General features: G+C 35.9%; 2 protein-coding genes across 4 annotated transcripts in view; one reads left to right on the top strand and one right to left on the bottom strand.

The window, feature by feature from the left end:
• SENP2 (SUMO specific peptidase 2) overlaps nucleotides 1-11,538 on the bottom strand; it is a 32,167-nt gene extending 20,629 nt beyond the window's left edge. Inside the window, exons 1-9 of one of the 3 annotated variants that reach the window (XM_039356361.1) lie at nucleotides 11,518-11,538; nucleotides 10,744-11,092; nucleotides 8,996-9,051; nucleotides 7,703-7,812; nucleotides 6,885-6,960; nucleotides 6,180-6,255; nucleotides 3,897-4,053; nucleotides 1,357-1,460; nucleotides 573-640 (exon numbers count right to left, since the gene is read on the bottom strand). In XM_039356361.1, the coding sequence (XP_039212295.1) occupies nucleotides 573-640; nucleotides 1,357-1,460; nucleotides 3,897-4,053; nucleotides 6,180-6,255; nucleotides 6,885-6,960; nucleotides 7,703-7,812; nucleotides 8,996-9,051; nucleotides 10,744-10,853 (757 nt within the window). In that variant the 5' untranslated portion in view covers nucleotides 10,854-11,092; nucleotides 11,518-11,538. Of the gene's footprint in view, nucleotides 1-572; nucleotides 641-1,356; nucleotides 1,461-3,896; nucleotides 4,054-6,179; nucleotides 6,256-6,884; nucleotides 6,961-7,702; nucleotides 7,813-8,995; nucleotides 9,052-10,743; nucleotides 11,246-11,517 lie in introns of those variants that run through there. The other 2 variants (XR_005558290.1, XM_039356360.1) reach the window with 2 other exon arrangements.
• Nucleotides 11,539-11,688: 150 nt separating this feature from the next.
• On the top strand, nucleotides 11,689-20,271 carry TMEM41A (transmembrane protein 41A). The gene is made up of 5 exons (XM_039356362.1): nucleotides 11,689-11,865; nucleotides 14,694-14,847; nucleotides 15,881-16,042; nucleotides 17,499-17,637; nucleotides 18,654-20,271. The coding sequence occupies exons 1-5, from the start codon at nucleotides 11,765-11,767 to the stop codon at nucleotides 18,875-18,877; spliced, it is 780 nt and encodes a 259-aa protein (XP_039212296.1). The 5' UTR covers nucleotides 11,689-11,764; the 3' UTR covers nucleotides 18,878-20,271.
• The last annotated feature ends 36 nt before the right edge of the window (nucleotides 20,272-20,307 follow it).

The raw sequence follows: 20,307 nt of genomic DNA, 5'->3' as shown, positions 1-20,307 counted from the left end.
CAGTTCTTTTCCAGTCCTCTGGTAGTTCCCCAGTGCTCCAGGATCTTTGAAAAATATAGTTCAGTGGTTCTGAGATCACATCTGCCAGCTCCTTGAGAACCTTGGGGTGTAATCCATCTGGTCCTGGTGATTTGAACTCATCTAGGCTGGACAGGTGCTCACTTAACATTTTCTTGCCTATCTTAACTTGTGTTTCTAGTTTATCTTAATCCACTGGACAGATAACTTTAAGATAATAACTCATTTTAATCTACTCAAATATAGCAAAGAAAGTAAATGCATAAGAGAATTTTAAGAGGGAAAATACTGTAGAAGGGTTAAAAATACAACAACTGGAGATCATTTTTATAAACTAACAAGGGCAAGTGACAGACCCTGAATTATAACATATCAAATGTTTACCAGTATGAAATGTCAAGGCAAGGTTGTAAATAAAAAAATATTGATAACTAAAGTACAAAGATAAATATACCATTCACATTTTTAGAAAGTTTCAAATCCGTCATTTAATATTCCATTTAGATTTTAACTTATTTCACTGCGATATATATTTATTCACTACTATTACTTACCATTTCTTGGCATTTCAGATGAAGGGATGAGATCAAACTTTAAGGATCCGGTGGCATAATCCTGAATACTTTATTCAATGCATTTGAAAGAACAAAACAATTAATGTTTTGTTAAGGAAAGAAGTATTGACAGTAAAGCATGATATTGAATTTAATCTTCATTTTATATATTGTATATCAACAGATTTAATACTGGCATTTAATCATTAATAGAGTTATAGCAGGGGTGTCAAACTCGCAACGTCATGTGACGTGTCATGACTTTTGTTCCATTGCTGGCAATGGGGTGTGTACGGTTTCGCCATGATGCATCCGGGCCTTGGGCCGGCAGTTTGACACCCCTGGGTTATAGGTATGCCATAGATTTAAAAGATAAAACCCTTTATATAGATAACAATATTCCACATTTTAATTTGAGTTAATATCACATGTATTGTAATAATTGCAAACAAGTTTGAATTTATAACAGCTTTAAATTTGGCTTAAAAACACTTATCTGCAGTTCAGAGATTACTTCTTAAAGAAACAGGTTAAATATGATCCTGACTTGTTTTTCCACATGTATGGAGAAGTGAAATGGTAAAACAGGACCCCTAGTGGACATTCTAAATCATTTAAGTTATAAATTAAGCTTAGAATGGAATATGAATGCAACCAATACTACTGCATCATATAGTTTAGGATGGTATTTCTAATTCTCAATATCCAGCATGCAAAATTCCAATTGCTTTACTAGTTTATTTCATTGCCTCACTTTAAATATTATTTTTCTGCAAGAACTTACTTATGGTAATTTGCTACTGCAGCAGAAGAGTGAATTTTAAGACTCTTTTCTTTTCCTTGCTTAAGCAGTTCTTTGTATTTCTCTTGCTCCAGTCTCTGAACTCCCTAGGATAAAACAATTATTACAATTATTTATCTTTAAGAGCTTAATAAACTTGATACTTAAAATTCATATTTTAAGCATACCCTTTTGTACTGTGCTTGAGATTTCATTCTATAAAACAGGGGAAATCATTTTATCTACTTCCTACCCACCAATGTCAATGTAGGAACCAGGCAACCCGACTGCTAGACACTCCAGCCTCAAGCTGCTGTTTTTGAATGTGGGTCTCCCTGTCTAAGACATGACTGTAGACGAGAAGACAAAGTAGCATGTGTTTCTGAGACCTAGCTGGATGAATGAAAGCTCCCCCTTCCTGAGATTCCTTCAGCAAAGTTCTGCACTTGGCATCACTCCCAACTCCAAGGCAGAGGAGTTGGCATGTACCCGAAGATCTTTGGCATTGTGATAAACACTATTCTACAGGTTTAGCAGATATGATGTTAGGATTGTGAGGCAGGGCCAAAGAGGACTGAGAATTGGAACTAGCCTATACTGTAGTCAATGGGGCCACAATTACAGAGGGTTTCGGAGGAAACAGATTATCTGGATCCAGGTTATCTATCTGCAGACTTGGGCATGGGATGGAAATTGCAATGGCTGTTCGTAAAGAGACTTGGATGTATGGAACTAAACTATCCTTATCCTCTTGTTGTGGGGAAAATGGGAGTCAGGACAACAACCCTGTAGTGATACATTACCACCAAAGCCCAATGATGGATACAAAAGTCCTGTCCTAAGGTCTGGTAACTGTCAAGAGTTTGGCTGGGGAAAAAAAAAGCTGGGAATCAATTCAAACAAGATACAGTAGATATTAATGCTAAGACTGTAATGTATTTTATTCTTGAGGACTGTGCTTCCCCAGATACAACAGGCTTACAGATGGGGTTCTCCTGGACTCATCGCTCCTGCTTGAGGAATGAGGAAGTCAAAGCCAGGAAGTCTCTATTCAACTTTGGCTGGTATGCCGGTTGCACTGAGGTTACATGCCTGAAAATACTATAATTTGCTCTGTAGAAGCCCTGGCTCACTAGTCATGATACTGCTATGTCACACCACTACTTTGGGAGCTGAACTGCAATGTATTTCTGAGTACAATTTATAAAATGCTGATATGGCCCAGGGCTTAGGCATCTAAGACACCATCATTTCTGTATTGATTCTGCCTGTCCAGTCAGACAGGCAGCACCTACTAAATGTCCTCACCTATCAGAAGTTATTGTAAGAGGGGAACTAATGGTGGATGTTCAAGGCATCAATAGAAAAAGATAGTTAATATTTGTAATAACAAATGGCTAGATTGGAAAAAGGTAATCGATCATTAGTCAACGGAAAAGCACTGTCTTATGAGTCCTGAAAATAAATGCCTAAATCTGATTAAGTAATAACCGATTTACTTAAGCAAGAATAAAAAAATTATTTTCTGCAAGTTGTTCTCTTTTGGTCTAGCCTACTTTGCAAGACTGTTGGTGCAGGGAAAATAGGCGGAGTGAGCATTATGCATGCCACTTTGAATTACGCAAAATAAAGGTGGATGTAAAAAGTATATAAATGTAACAAATAAATAAAATAAAAATTATTTAACATTGATCGACAACACTGTTAAAAGTTCCTAAATATTTATTGCCGTATAAATTTGACATAGTTGGTTGCAATAAGCAATTAATATGTTAAGAAAGTATCAACCATCTAGACCAAAGGTAGTCAACCTTGGCTCTTTTATGACTCGTGGACTTCAACTCCCAGAATTCCTGGCTCAGGAATTCTGGGAGTTGAAGTCCACGAGTCATAAAAAAGCCAAGGTTGATTACCCCTGATCTAGACTAACCTTAATCAGAAAGATTTAGCAAATGTATATACATCTGAGTGTACCTGCATTAGTGTGTCTGCGCACATATGTATACAAAAAACCACACATGTAAAAGATTAAATTGGACTATTTCCTTAAATAAGCACCGCAGTATTAATACTGCCAATATAATTATGGATTCACTGCTAGGCATGAACAGAATGTCAGCAGCTTCTCACAAAGATCCAAACAATTGAGCCACTTGGAACATACTCATACACCCCTCCCCCTCCCCACACACAAAATCAGTTACAAAAATGAATGGCCCAAAATCACACTTACAAAAATGAGAGACCAAAGCCAAGAAAAACAAAGTACAAAATACTTTGTCATGGCAAGAAATATTAGTTTAGCGGTGCTTGGAAGTGTCTCAAAATTCTACACTGAATAAGTATTACATGTATTCTTCCAATTCTTACACTGAACACAGAAACTATAAATTTTAATATAATTCAATCAATTTAACATACATTCTGCCTGAAACAAACTGCTTTCGCATTACTGAATCAAGTTCCATATTCAAATATTTTGTAGTAATGTATCTGCTATGAAGGATGATTTAAAATGCAACTTTATATATCTGCAGACTTGCCTCTTCCACTGTATAATGAGGTTTCCTTAGACACCTTCCAGACTCCAAAGAAGCAGCTTCTAATGAATGTCTGCGGGTAATATGCCTCCATGGCCGCAAATCCTCTTGAAGCACATTATGACTTTTCTTGTTACTGTTTTTGGAAGTAAAGTCATCTCTGATAGAAAAAAATAATAAAAATAAATCTGCATTTCTATTTGGATAACAACATGTCGTTTTGAAAAAGGTACGTATTTGAGGATTGCTAAAGAAGCATTATTCTTATTTATATTATTTCAGTCACAATAATTCAAGCTACTGGTATTTTGCGCATAAAAAAATGTCGGAGAAAGCATAATTAATTATAGCCCACCTTCCTGAGATTTCACACATTTCCCTGATTATTCAATTAATGTTAAATAGCCAAATGTACAAAGAGTTGAAGTTGAATTCTATATAATTTAGAAGCAAATTTCCTGTAGTATTTAATCTGTATTGATAAATGAAAACTTCCTGCAAGACAAGTTTATGTCTCATATATAATGTTCAACAATGTTTGTAAGAATATGCATTAATTCTTCTTGCATCCTACATTGAGGATGAAGATAAAGCCACATTGATCTAGTGGTTAATGCACCAGGCTAGAAAGCAGGAGACTGAGTTCAAGTCCTGCCTTAGCCATGAAAGCCAGTTGGGTGTCTTTGGCCAATCACTGTCTCTCAATCCAGCCCACCTCAGAGTTGTTGTTATTGGGAAAATAGGAGGAAATGTATTGGCTATATTCATCGCTTGAGTTGTTTGTGTAGACACACACACATACACACACACATATATCCATCCATATCCAAGTAGCATGGTGGCCTAGAGGTGAAGCGGCAGAAGTTTCTCTATCAGGGCATAAAGAGAAAATATCTGCTGCAAACTCCATGTAGGCATCAGGAAGGGCATCTGGCCAGTAAATGCTCAGCTCCATTCAGTCACCCTGACTCCACCCTAAATAAGAGGGATTAAGGGTCATACAAAAGAGAATAATATATATATATATATATATAGAGAGAGAATTTTATATATATATATATATATATATATATATATATATAGAGAGAGAGAGAGAGAGAGAGAGAGAGAGAGAGAGAGAAAACACACACACACACACACACACACACACACATATTTGTTCTGTTATATATATTATTTTAGTAATTTTTATTATTTTTGCAAACAACCCAAAGTGGCAAATATATAAAATACATCTGTGTGCATGTGCGTGTGTATAAACAGAACACTGCATCTTGAAACTTAGTAAAGACTTCTGAGTCTTTTATTCCTCAAAGTTCTACTTAATAAATAAAATATTCACCTCCATAAAGGAATGTATATTAGGAAATATCTATTTTTCTTCTCATTTTTAAAACAACGATCACACTTTTAACATTAAATTAGAACAAGGTTGCAGTGCAACGAGTGCAAAATGCTTGAGATTACTATCAATCCCAATGGAAAGTAAGTATTTAGGTAGCTGGTTAGAAAATGTTTTCTAAACTGCAATACTAATTTCAGGAATGAAAGAAATGATATACTAGTATATTATTAGCAATATACCAATGGCACTGATATATTATTGGCAATATACCAATGGCACCAGTAAGTCCATACTTGAAATACTGTGTCCAGTTTTGGCCATCATAATACAAAAGAGCTTCAGACTTTAGAAAGAGTGCAGAGAAGAGCAACAAAGATGATTAGGGAATTAGAGACTAAACTGTATGGTGAACAGTTGCAGGAACTGGGAATATCTAATCTGATGAAGAGAAGGACTAGGAATGACAGGGTAGCAGTCTTCCAATATTTAATTGGCTGTCACAGAGAGGAGGGGATAAACCTATTCTCCAAAGCACTTGAGGGCAAGATAAGAAGTAATGGATGGAAGCTAATAAAGAGAGAACCAACTTAGAATTAAGGACAAATTACCTGTCAATAAAAACAATTAATCAGTGGAATGGCAGAAGTTGTGAGTGCTCCATTACTGGAGGTTTTTTAAGAAGAGATTAGACAGCCATTTGTCCGGAATGATACAGGGTCTCCTGCTTGAGCAGGGATTAGACTAGAAGCTCTCCAAGGACCCTTCCTACTCTATTATTCTGTATTTTGTAATATGCCACATTTTTGTACAATGCTAGGTTCAACACTAATTATTTATGTTACAGTAGACAGAGAAAAAACTCCAAAGGGGAGTACTGTAATGACCCCGTGTTCTAAGAATTTAATTGTCTGTTGGCCACCAGAGAAAATTAAAAGTTTTACCTCATATAAGTCACTGGAATACGAGAGTCAGATGCTACATCTGGATGAATACAGGTACCATAACTTGCTTTTTTATCTATGGAAAAGATAGATTCATCACAACTAATTCCAAAACAATAGTATTCATTTTAATCTTATATGGCTGTACTCCAAAGAATTATTCAAGTCTGCCATATCAAACACATAGCAAAACTCATCCTCACTGGCAGATGTATTGGCTAAGAATATTTATATGATGCAATCCAATGCCAACAACTGACTTATAAGGAAACTGCAGCGTTCTAGAACACTTTTCATCAATTGATTAAAAACAAAAAAATATAAGGAATACATACTATAGCATGGAAGAACTGGAAAAGCTCAATATATACAAAGCACATATGGGAAGGAAGTGGTAAAAGAAACGTCCGTAACTATTTAAGAATATTCAGTGTAGACCCAATACCTATAAGCAATGGCCTACAATGTATAAGAGTAAATTACATCTTAGTGCAAGTAAAATAATAGCACAAACTAATTTAAAGGAATTATAACATGAGCTTCTTCTTAATCAAAATCAGCATATATTTTTTTCAATTTATAATATGCCATATAAGAGTTAAGTACTTCACCAAACAAAAATAATTACAACTATTGCAAAGGAAAATGAATACACCTATTAGAATAGTAGGATCTGAAATATAGCCAGAGTATCTATTGACTTACCAAAGTTACACATCTGCATCTCACAGTTAGGTTGCATCTGCTTATCAGCCAAGGCATCAGAAGCATTTGAAAAAAACTTGAAAATATTTGCATTAGTGTTACTCTAGTTATGTCAAACGAACAAAGGCCCTCAGCCACAAAATCTTGGTGGTCTTAAACTATATAGGTGTGATTAATAGGGACATCAGAGACTTCTCCCCTTAAGATCCACTAATTCATTCTCTAGAAGAATAACATACTTGCTTTACCTAAGTAATGTAGACCAATACTCTCTGAGCTGCCACCAAAAAGCATTACATATAGAAGAATGTTGCTTTCCTGTTCAACTCTTAATGAAAGCTTTTTCCCACTCACTAACGTTCATTTCTCATGCATTCATTCAGCAGCTCTATAGTCAGTCTTAAGGATCAGCAAGAAGAGTACTTGTTTGCTTTCTCTGTTTATTCTGAAGAAGCAAGAGGAAACAGAAGAAGATACCTTTGCCCAGAGTTTGCTTTGCTGCTTGTGAAATATGGCAGAGGTAGTTAAGATAGTAACGCTAAGACTGAGGACACAGGCTGACATCAATTCCCAGATACAAAAGTTCACTTGGTGACATTGGGCCTCTATTTCTCACCCAACTATTTTGACTGGGATGTACTGGAGAAAATATGTATGTTAGCTTGAATAGCTTACAACTTCTGGAAATGATACATTCCATTCTCTCTCTAATTTAATCATGTTGCTATTCCAGAAGACAAAAGATCACAGACCCAAGGATTTAATTTGCAAACAAAATGTTTGCACTTTATTTTTATCTTTTCAAAAGGCACACAAACCTCTTTTGTGGTTTCAGCATATTGATCTCCAACTTGAAAATATTTAGCTGTTAAGTGGGATGGTAGCTTAATCAGACTGACAATTCCTTGAGTGAATATACCAAAAATATCTGGAAAAAGTTAAAAGTATTAAGCTTATAGTCAGAAATGCTGACCTTCAAAGCAAAACATCATATTTATAAACAAAATGACTCCCGCGTTCATTTGATTCAACTTTGGCAAATGTAAGAAGAATATTTGGAATAAAATTCATGCAGCATGATTTTTTTATTCTGAATATTATTCTTACATTTGCCAAAATTCATAGGTAGGTCCAGCAATGTCTGCAGCAAACTTTGAGACCCAAAAACATACATAGGGTGATGTCATTGACTTGTCTTATTGTACTGGCAGGATGCATTTGATATGATACCATTTAGCACTTTCCTGTTTATAAACATTGTATTGACTTAAGAGATATATTTATGAAAGTTCCTGTTTTATTCTAACATTCTACAATCTATTGAAAGTACTAATGTTGGGGGGGGGGATTGTTTTCTATCTTGGTTCAAATGTGATATTCATTTTATTTATTCATTCATGGTACATATATAACACCAAATTCCCAAAATGATTCAAAATACTGAATTACTATCTTTTTATTAAATCCATCTCATCTACAGTTATATAAAAAAATATCCTAACTGTGGGGATCTTCAAAAATTCATTATAAAATTAAATCATGAGCAATGGCTGCTGCTACTTATTGTTAAAAGTCCTTCAGTAAGGATTTGGACTAGCAGATACTTGCTTGTTTTAGAACAGGCTTTTTATTATATTGCTTTATAGTAATTCAACACTTTACTCCCCCTGTTCCACTTCCATATACCAGATAAGACAACCTCCCCATATGGACATTATTTTTAATAAATTTTCTTTTTGTTCTAATTAAATTATGTATCAGTTTCCTATGATTATATAGCAATGTTCCTTACCTGCAGTAAAGCAGCCTTATGGCTTTAGATGTTAATAAATTAGCTGTTTCGAGTTCAAAACTGTTCACATATTTCCAAAAGTGTTATAGCATTGTTGCAAGCACTCAGGAAATGTTCTAAGTTTGAAACAGCGTTGTTTTGAACTTGAAACATTTCTAAGATGATTAGGCAGCAATAAGTTTAATGAGTTGAACATTCTTACTTTTAGGTCAAAACAGTTTTCATAATTGTTAATTATTACAATTTAGATTAAAATCCTTTCAAATATTTATGAAGTTATATTTCAGTCATGAGAAACATCACAGAAAGTAGACATTACCAAGTTTTTGTCTTTTTGTTTGCTCCTGATCAGGCTCTTCTACATAGGACTGAGAACTAAGGAGAAAAATAAATCTCTTTAAGGAACAGTAGTGCTGACTAAAGAACTGGTTCACAAAACTATAAATTAAATGCTCATATTTTTAAAAATTCTCTACATCAATAACTGGGACATTATATGATCTATGATATTCATAAAATAATTCATTAATAGTTTGTAACAAAAAGAATTATGTGCATGTTTAAATCACATGACTTTTTCCAAAATATTTGCTCTGAGATTGGCAGTACTATCCTGGGAGTTGAAATGCTGTAATCGTTCATTCATTCATTCATTCATTCATTCATTCATTCATTCATTCAATTAATCTTTATGCTGCCATTTCCCTGTAAGTTAACTCTGGGCAGCTTACAGATTATAAAATGAATAGAAAAATAGGTACGATATATTTCTCGATGTGGGCCCCTTCCTTTGGATTATCTTCTCTGCAGAGATTAGGCTGGCCCCAACTTTGACACTCTGAAACTCTGGTTTTGCCAATAAGCCTGGGGAACCCAGAGTGGGATGGAGCCAATCAAGTAGCTCATGTGATTTCTTGTTGTCACCAGGAGGGTTGGAAATTATAGTTGTTATTTTTTTAATATTGGTTTTTTTTATTGTTTTATAAGCCTTCCAGAGTCACGGAGAGTCATATACACTCTTCTAAATAAATGAATATTATAATATTAAAACAAATGAATATATTAAAACTTGCAGATTAAAATGTAAAAAATTATATAAAATCCAAAATTAAGAGACAATGGACAGAAAAGAGGTCCTCTTATCACTGTTAACTACTTCCAGTGGTGAGCACCCCAAGCCAAGTTTTAATACCCCTCTGGGAGGCCAAAATGATGGGAGCAGTTCTCCAGTGGTGGAATATTCCACAGGGATGAGGCCATCCTGAATCCACATAAACATGTCTTTCCCTCCTCCTCTCCCCACAACCTCATCCCAATTTAAATCTTACCTCAGTTTAGTAACTCTATGCATTTGATGAAGTGAGTTGCAGCTTATAAACTTGTATACCTTTTAATAAAATTGTTAGCTGGAAAAGGTGCTACCAAGACCCTCTGTTTGGGGACCTCACCATCCCGCCAGAATTTTCCAATTCTGTGAATCCATCCACAAAGAGGGAATTTAATAAGGATCTAAGAACCAGTTTGGTCTAGTGCAGGGGTCTTCAAACTTGGCTCTTTTATGGCCTGTGGACTTCAACTCCCAGAATTCCTTAGCCATAAAAGGGCCAAGTTTGAAGACCCCTGGTCTAGTGATTATTAAGGCATCAGGCTAGAAACCAGGAGGTGTAGTCCCAGCTCAAGCATCAAAGCCAGCTGGGTGACTTGGGGGCGGGAAGAATATTAGGTATTTTCGCCACCTTATTTATACAATTAAAGAAAGCGGGGTAAAAATAAATAATAACTGCAAAACAAATATATGAAGGAAAAGTGAATGAGTCGAGAGGAAAGGAAGACCCAGTAAGTCAAGGCTAAAGGGAGCTGACGTGACGCCCACTTTAACTCTAGCTCGGGCTATCATGCAGGAGGCGTTCAGATCCTTTCCCGCTTACGTTGAGTCTCTCTCGATTCACGCCAAAGCCTATAAAATCTTCTGAGCAGCACCATGGAAGTAATTTGCCTTTACCTTGTTCCGGGAAGCTTTTCGATTGCCCGGACTAGCCTACAGCCCTGAAATGATTTCGTGCTCACCTGTGATATCGTCTCTTCCGCGGTCGAGGTAAAGAAGGCTCCACATCCCGGTGACAAGAGGAAGGTGAGAATACCCAAGAACGCAGAGTCTCACAGACCCACTTGTACATAGGCCTCAGCCTCCACGGCCAGGCCGGAACTACGTCACAGATGACGCGTACTAAATAATAGAAGCCCTTCCCTTATCACCGAGAGAGGCCCTTTTTAAACATTCCTCTCGGTCCGCGCAGTTGGAGTAGCTGGACTCAAGAATGGCCTCGTTCTAGCAATTCGGACGGAGCTTCGCTTCGGTTTACTTCGCCGACATCAGGCAAGCAATCAGGCACCCTCAGCGTGACTTCCTAAAGTCCTAGAACAAAACCAAACGCATTCTGGTTCAATATAACTCGTCTTGGCTTCCAAACTCTGATTTTCTGATTTGTGGTTTATGAGTCTATATGCATTAAGCTATTATTTGAAATGTCATGATTAAACATTGGTTTAACGTAAATCATGTCTTTAAGTGTCTGTTCTTCTGGGCGACTCTTAATGCTTAGAGCGGAATCGTAGGTTAAGCAGATCCGATCCTGCTCACCTTGACTCACTCGTTCATTTATTAATAAAGGGGTGGCCTACAACCAATAAAACAGCGAACCAACAGTAATAAAATTAAACGCTTTTCCTGAGATTAGTCCAGGTGCAGCTGTGTGTCTCTAGACAAAGAACTATCAAGTACAGGCAGAGCACGACACCTCAGGTTTTAATATCCTATAAAGTAGCGTTTCTCAACCTCACCAATTTTTAATACTCAGCGTTGAAGTCCCTACATCTTAAAAGTTGCCGATGTTGAGAAAGGGTGCTATAGAGAATAGTGGTGCACCGACCAAGCTTCTGTATGTACTCTTTGTACAGGAAGTTTCGCCATTTACTTAATCTATGGAAGGAAGGAGAAACTGTGTCACTCGCCCGAGTGTGAGTTGTCAGTTCAAAGGCCGTTGCCTTTAGTTCCTGCTCCTCTTGGTGTCCCTTATGAGCGGCGGCGATGCGGTCATTGGTGGGCTTCTTGCTGGTCCTGGCAGCAGCCACGTCGGGCCTTTATTTGCTAACTGCCTGGTTGCCTGGAGGGCCGCGCGGGGGAAGCGGGTGAGTTGGCTGTCTCTTCTTTATTTCGGGCTCGCTGTCATGCCGGGCGCTCGTGTCCCGAAGCGACCAAGCGAGTTTTGGTTTAGCGGCAGTCAGGCAGTTGAGTTCTGCAAGCTATCTTAGCTCCCGGTGGATCTCAACTTTCAAAGGCCGAAGATCTGGATTTTTGCTGAAAATGGCTAATGACGTTGAGAGCCGACTGGAAAATACATCGCCATCGAAATTTTGCAGACGCGGCAATGGTGCTGCTGAGGACTCCGAAGTTGTTATGAAACCTAATCGCAATAGCGCGTTTATCTACAGTGATTTGACGACCCTGCTTTGAACGACGCTGTTGTTTGTCGAAAGGCGATTGAGTGATTGCAGTACATTATATCCTTCTGCTTTGTATGTAGGCATTAGATTTCCTCTAAGCTGATTTTAAAATGCTTTTAGCATAGTTTATTCAATTTTAAGGTATCTTAATTTGATTTATCCAGCAAGGGTTGTCCTTTGTATTATAGTTTGAGATGTCATATATGTATGAATCTTGCTCCCTCACCTGGCCCATAACATTCTATGGGAGGAGAGTAGTTGCATAATAAGAATTAGGTTTAGAAACACACCATAAAGTATTTCTAAGGATCCTCAGTAATTATTTCAGATACCTATTCTTGCTCTACCTACTACCGGTAAGAGCAAGTTTCTCCTATAGAAGCACTGAATAAAAACAGCATATCTACTTACCAACCAACATCTTTCCTAAGTAATTTAAAAGGAATAGGTCAAGTCCAGCAAAGCAATAAATATAGAATGAAATAATCTTGGTGTTTTGTTTACTTTCTCTGAGAAAATCAAGAACATTTCCTACAGTAGTTTCTGTAGGATTTTTTTTCTTCGATTCAATTGTATCTGATTCTTGGAGATTATCTGGAATTTCTTTCTTTTCCTCTGAAGTATATGTCACTTTTTTTCTTCATAGGTCATCTTTTTCTTTCATATGTTATTTTTTTCTCTAAACTATATGACTTCTCTTAGGAAAAAACGTTCAGCATAGCACCATTTAGGCATACTGATACTCTAAGAATTTAAAAAAGAATAATGCAAACAAATTTGCTAAATTTAAATGCCATTCAATTTGCAGTGATTCTGGGGGTATAGAAAATATTGTAAAAAATCTAATATAAGAAAGAACATTAAACAAAAAGGAACGAAGATGGCAAAGATATCTAACCCACATAGGAACAAACAAGAAGGGCTTCATGCTTGCCAGAAGCCTGGACAAAGAGCCATGACTTGAGAGCCTTTCAAGTCAACATATAATAAATTCATTATCACAAAACACATGATGTCTATTAACTTTGATGTTTTTAAAAGGCTTCTAGATCAGTGGTTCTCAACCTTTCTAATGCCGCGACCCCATAATACAGTTCCCCATGTTGTGGTGATCCCCAACCACTTATACATCACCAAATGCCAGGGGTGTGGCCAAAGAAAAGGGGGAAAAATGGCGGACAGCCTTGTTTGGCGACCCCCGTGAAATGGTCGTTCGACCCCAAATGGAGTCCCGACCCACAGGTTGAGAATCACTGTTCTAGATAGACTCCTGGATAATTATTCTATCAAAAGCTGTTGGTAATAAAGATTCAGCGTTATATCTTGATTGGGTGTAGCATGTCTTCATATACCAGTACCAGGAGAACAGTAGTGTGAGAGAACTATCTCCTGCTTCCAAGAATACCAAAAATGTCTAATTGGCCACTGTAAGGAAGAAAATGCCGGACTAAGATGAAGATGGTCTCAACCAATAGAGCTGTTCTTATAAGTATTGGGGTTTATTGAAATGAAACAATATATGGCATGACTAATTATACAGCCACAGTTAAAGGAAACACATTGTTTAAAGGTACAGTATAACTTTTGTTGTATGGACATCACAAATGTACAGAGCTTTTATTTTTTACATTTAAATTATAGTAAGGGTCTCATAAATTCCTTAGATGATTTGGAGACAAACTTTTAGTTTTTTTAATGAAGGATGCAAGGAGGTGGGGGGGAAGATAGTTATGAAAGATGATTGGAAATTTTGCTCTTTATGGTAAACATTACTAGGATAATTCAACTGGAATTTTGGTCCATTTTCAAGTTTATGAAGCTTAATATCTATTGCTTGATTTTCTATTAGTTTGAGCAACTGTATTTCAGTGATTGTATACTTCCAATAGAGAGCCATTTTGGTATAATGGTTAAGTCATCAGTCTAGAACTTAGAAGAGTGAGTTTTAGTCCTATCTTAGGCATAAAGCCAGTTGGGTGACTTGGGCTGGTCATATTTGTCAATCCTAGGAAGGAGGCAATGGCAAATCACTTCTGAAAAAAATCTTGCCAAAAAAACTGCAGGAACTTGTCCAGGCAGTCTCTTGAGAATCGGACATGATTGAATGGAAGGAAAAGAAATACTTGTAATAATGTTAATAGCTGTTTGTTTCCAACACAAAACCCAGTCTCCTATCTTTTTTTTTATAGTCCTGCAGATGTTGTTATTGTTAAAGATATATTTGTCTTGTCGGAACTAAAATAGTACAAAATGTTAATATTTTGTTTTTAAGATGACTTTTGATTTGATGTTTCCTTTTAACCTCATTTTAAAAAACAACTATTATAAACATGTTAAGTAGCAAAAAAAACCAAATACCAATATTTGTAAAATTAAACTGATTTATTTTCTTGAGAGAGCTCCATGTTGCAATAAACCTGTTCATCTTCAAGGCTAATCTCATAATTATCCTCTGTTCCTTCTTTTAATCCAATCATTTTGCAACTAAACTAATTATGTTCTTTCTTTATCAGGTCATTAAAATTCCCCTCAGATCTAGAGGAACTACAAGAACTTGCAGAGTTTCTACAGTACTACAATAAAGAGCACCATGCATACGTGATTCTGCTTTTCTGTAGTGCTTACCTGTACAAACAAACCTTTGCCATACCAGGCTCTAGCTTTCTGGTATGTATATATGTCATAAAAGTCATAGATTGGTTTTGCAGCATGTTGCAAAAAAATTATTGCCATACCTATATTGTTAGATATAAAATTTATCCTTCCATAACATATACTTGCTGCTATTTTTATGGAACCTTTTCATGAACATATGTAGAAATATGAATATTATTTTGTCCATTCATAGGAAAACCCCTTCAGAATATAATATGTAGATGTGTGAGAGAATATTGTCCTGGGAGCCCTGAGTTTTTATTGTGATTTTTAGGAGGTGCTGTTTTTATTGCCTTGTGAATTGTCCAGGGTTGTGATTACAATATAGACAGCCGTATCAGTCTTATAAATAAATGTTCCATCTTGCTGAAAAGTCAGAGTATATATTTTATATTATATATTTTATAAGTGTACTTTTTAAGCAATCAGGATATACTAAACTCAATGAATCATCTGTCAGAAGGTGGTAAGGTTAAAAAGTAGATACTAGTCATAGTATTTCCAGCCAGCATGCACAAAAGAGACAAAGAAGCAAGCTTTCTTTGTAGCATCTGTTGCCACAGAGCAGAATTTCAGATGAATCATAAAAATAATTATTCCTTCTCCTCATCACCATGACTTCAATTTAAGTTATGTTTATTGGGGTTCATTAAAAATGGTTCATTATTCTTTAATTCTGAATTATTTCTACTGTTCCATTTACCATTTCAACCTGATGTGAGTTTTTTGAGTTACTGGGAGGTAGAAATGGAGGACAACCAGATCATTTTATTGAGGAACAGTAGAAAAATTCTTGGTGGACAGTTGTATAATAGCATATTGAGGCTCATAATATAGTATACTGTATTATATTAAGAGTAGCAAACATCTGTGTTTTATACCCAGTTTATGGATTTGGCAGAGACATCATTGACCACTGCTATTAATAGTATGAAGTAAATGGACCAGGCAAGGCTGTTCTTACATTCTTATGGTTCATAAAGCCCTTAATGCTTTCCCCACAGTTTTTAATAGACTGGATCATTATCTAGTTTTGCTCTAACAGAACATCCTTGCTGGGGCTCTCTTTGGACCATGGATAGGACTTCTGTTATGTTCTACTCTGACTTCTGTGGGTGCTACTTGTTGTTATGGACTATCCAGAATTTTTGGGAAAAACTTTGTTATGTACTATTTTCCTGATAAAGTCACCATGCTTCAGAGGAAGGTAAGAAAAAGCTAATTACAATTAAATTTTATTTAGTAATAGATAAGAATTGTATATAATAGAATTCAACTGTATATGGCTGCACCTAAAATATCTCAATTTCAATTTCTGGCATTGCAAAAAAAACTCTTATCTGAAAACTTGAAGACCTGCTCCTAGTCAGTATACAAAATTTGAAGCTAGATGACCCAGTAATCTAGCTTGGCAGAAGACATCTTGCCATGCTTCTGTGATCATATTCTAGCCGACAAAGTTTACTGCTAGCGATTTAACATGCACTGACTGAAGTTCTAAAATATTCCTTCATGAGCTTGTTACATAGTTTTATAAGATTTTAACCATCCATGTTATAAAGTTATTAGTAATCCAAATTAGAAGAATAAAAAAATGATTGAGAGCATAGGGCCACAAATTTGTCTTCTGTAGGCACTTCTTCAACTCAAACTTGTTTTGTGCAATTATCTACATAAGCCAGGAAAAGATGCAATTTCTTTAGAATAGAATATCTTTACTGTCTTTGTGTATCTCACAATGAAATTAAGTGCTGTCCACAGTGCACACTACAAACAGGTAAAAAGCACAAGTAAAACATACATTATATGCACACATCCTTCACATTCTATTCACCATTGCACTGGCCCTAATATTGCACTTCAAGGTTGCACTATATGTAGTATTTAATGTGGTTACAGCCCTGGATAAAAACTATGTTTCCGCCTATTTGTCTTCGTTTTATTATCCTGTACCATCTGCCAGATGGTAATAGTTCAAAAAAAGAATGTCAAGGATGAATCTTTAAGAATGTTTTGAGCTTTCCTAAGACCGCAGGAACTGTATAGTTTGTCCAGAGGGGAAGAGAGGGCAGCCAATAATCTTCTGCGCAATAATAATGACTTTAAAAAGTGTGCAGTAAAATTGCTGCATAGACCTATAGTAAATGCTTTTTGCTAGTATGGGCCTATACCTAATCAATAGAACACAAACAAGAATACCATGGTAACTATATCTTCCACCAGCAAACTGTTTCTTTACTTTGTTTATGTCAGTGGAAAATGTGTGCTAGTCTTAGCTCCTAACTAGTAGCCCACATTTGGAAGGACTCCTTCCAGTCATAAATGGGTCCAAGCTGCAGAAAAAAACTCTGCTTTTTAAAGACAGAAGGAAGTTTTCGGGCATTCTTCCTCCCTTCACTGTCTTTCCTCAGGCTCCTCAGATTTCAAAGGAGAAGGGAGAATTATCAGAAATACAGTATTCTTCCCTCGTCCCCATTCTCTTGTGGACGCATTCCTTAAAAGAACAGAAGAGATGATAAATAATAAGTTGATTAATTGAATATTATTTAGAACATGTTTGTATTACAGTACTATATAACCTTTGGGAGAAAAAAGCAGGTGTGGAAGAAAGCAGTTTGATCATGTCTGGTTTTTATCTTTTTTGGTGGGGCTTCCTTTGACAGGTAGAAGAAAATAGACATTCCTTGTTCTTCTTCTTGTTATTTCTGAGACTGCTCCCCATGACTCCAAACTGGTTTCTGAATCTTGCATCTCCAGTCTTGAACATCCATGTAACTCAGTTTTTCTTCTCTGTTCTCATAGGTAAGAACAAAAGCATATTTACATCCATATTGTTTAGTATTTTATTTGGTCTTTCTTCACTTTTGCATTATGCTTGCTTCTCATTATTTCTATTATTCAAATTCAGTGATTTTTTTTTTTGCTTGCAGTACATGTGGAATAATGGTATGGATGTTTGTAAGTAAATGGTGTGAATGGAAGAGATGGATGAATCAATGAGCCCATCTTCTCTCAAGTTTCTGGAGCTATAAACTTTTAGTGTTCTTTGAGATAAAGCATGAACTGAACTGATTCTTGAAGAAGAGGTGGGAAGCATTTCTGCCTGGCTATGGCAGCTTTTCACAAATGCAGATAGCAACCTCAGCTTCAATGAACACACATTGGATTTCTTTTATATGTGTCCATTAGGCTGCAGAAAGCAAATACATAATTTACAAATCACATAGCAAGAACATATTTTTGCTAGGATTCCCTTATATTTTGCCAGAAAGTGCTAACAGAAAAACACTGATTTTTTTTGTTGAGTATATTACTTCTTATTGTGAGAATTGAAAAGTATCTCCAATTTAATGCCATAATTTCAACAATTCTTAAAGTGATTAATAAAGAAAAACTTCATCAGTACCATTTTTATAATGGTACTGATGAATTTTATACCATTTTATACCATTTTTATAATGTGATTTAAGATGTTAAACCAGGTTGAACAAACTGTAAATCTATCTATCTATCTATCTATCTATCTATCTATCTATCTATCTATCTATCTATCTATCTATCTATCTATCTATCTCCAGGTAAGCAGAAGTTTCCACCTTGTTCATGTGTAGAGAACATCTATACATCAAACTTGCAAATTCTTTATTTTCTCCAATGGCATTTGTAAATTTATGCTTTTTCTCCTCCTTTGATGCTCATATCTAGTCCCCTCCATTTGTATAGTCAAGCCTTTTTTTCTGTTTGCAAGGTAGAATTTATAAGAGTTTGTGAAATGTATACATTTTTCTAATCTTAGAATTATCCTCTTTCACTTACAGGATTGACTCCCTATAATTTTATCTGTGTCCAGACAGGCTCAGTACTTTCACAGATATCTTCCTTGGATAACATTTTATCCTGGAGTAACTTATTCAAGATGTTGGCTATAGCCACGATGGCATTAATCCCTGGGACTCTTATTAAGAAATTCAGTCAGAAACGTCTCAGTTTAGACAAAAGTGAACAGAAAATTTACCTGCTGAATGGAAGAAAATACAACTGAATAGACTATCCCTAAATGTGGAATTCTATTTAAGGGAGAATTGGAAAATAGGTATTTTGAATCAGCAGTTCTGTTGTCATTGAACTTTGGACTTCTTATTGCTGTTTTAGGCATCTTCTTTTGCTAATGTATAAAGATGAGTCTTTTAAAATACTGTTTTTTAAAAAGAGCTGAAACTAGTGTGTCCCATTTTATAAAATTACTGGTGATCCAGTTCATCCAGAAGTCAGAATTTGAGGGACCAAATGGACCTGCATCTATTGATTTGAGGAAATCTAAATCCTAGCATCACTGAGGAAGCCTGAAATTGCTTGCCAGATGAACAGCATTTGTTTTGCACATGAAGCAGTTACAGTGTTGTATTTGGGCCAGATATTGATTTATTTAAATAATGCCAATGATGAATTGTGTTTCCTCCCAATGTGAGGAATGCAGTGAAGTTTTGTATTATTTCCTTTCACCAGTTGAAACATCACAGAGAAGAAAAATGATATAGAGGGAGCTACAGTCACGCAGGAATGGCTTGCCTCTTATCTTTCTGAGCATTAAATTTTTTAATAAGTATTTTATGATTTCTTGTATAAGGTAACATGAAATGTCTGCGGGGTATAGAAGACTTCAGATTAAGTCTGAGGAAATTTTCATTCTAGCAGTATGGAAAATTGCATTTTTCATTTTTCAAAGTAAAATTATATTAAGCAAAAAATATACTTTGAATATAATAATTGAAATTGTTATATTGTTTACTCAGTCCAGTTTTCATAGTTGTGAAAATCCTCTTATAATATGGCACTTGTTCTTAATCCAAGTGTTAGTTAATGCCATTTTCCCCTGAATTTCCTATTTGAAAATGGCCTTGGTCTTGCTTGTCTCTGCATCAAGCTGCAGCTTCTTCAGAATTCAGGAAAGAGCCTTGTTTGGTCCTTTTTATACTACAACAAAGAAATGGATAGAAGACAAGGTGTTAATGAAAGTATTAAGGGGTTGTTGTTTTTTTGCCTGATGTCTGCAGTGATGCAAGTTTGCCATTTTAGAAATCAACGCAAGCAGAAAGTTCAGTATCAATTACTGGACTTTCTGTGAATATTTCCCTAATTTATTTGAGGTGGTCTTTGCTATACTCTAAACCAGAAGTGGGGAACAATGGCCCTTTTATGACTTATGGACTTCAACTCCCACAACTTTATAACTTGTACTTCCTTGGCTGGCTCAGGAATTCTGGGAGTTGAAGTCCACAAGTTATAAAGGGGCCATTGTTCCCCACATCTGCTCCAAAAAAAGGTCACATTGTATTAAATGTATCAGTCTTAGCAAACTTCTTAGGATGGTTGCTGTTGATTCTTTGTACATGTGGTATGCCAAGAAAACAGTAATAAAAGCTGATCTGAAGAATACACTGTGGCAAGTTATAACTGATTATCTGGTTTGCA

The sequence above is a fragment of the Crotalus tigris genome, unplaced genomic scaffold (genome assembly GCF_016545835.1).
Source record: "Crotalus tigris isolate CLP2741 ecotype Arizona unplaced genomic scaffold, ASM1654583v1 scf7180000018824.943158, whole genome shotgun sequence".
NCBI lineage: Eukaryota > Metazoa > Chordata > Lepidosauria > Squamata > Viperidae > Crotalus > Crotalus tigris.
Note: the sequence above shows the minus strand (reverse complement) of the source record. Positions and strands in the feature narration are given on the sequence as shown.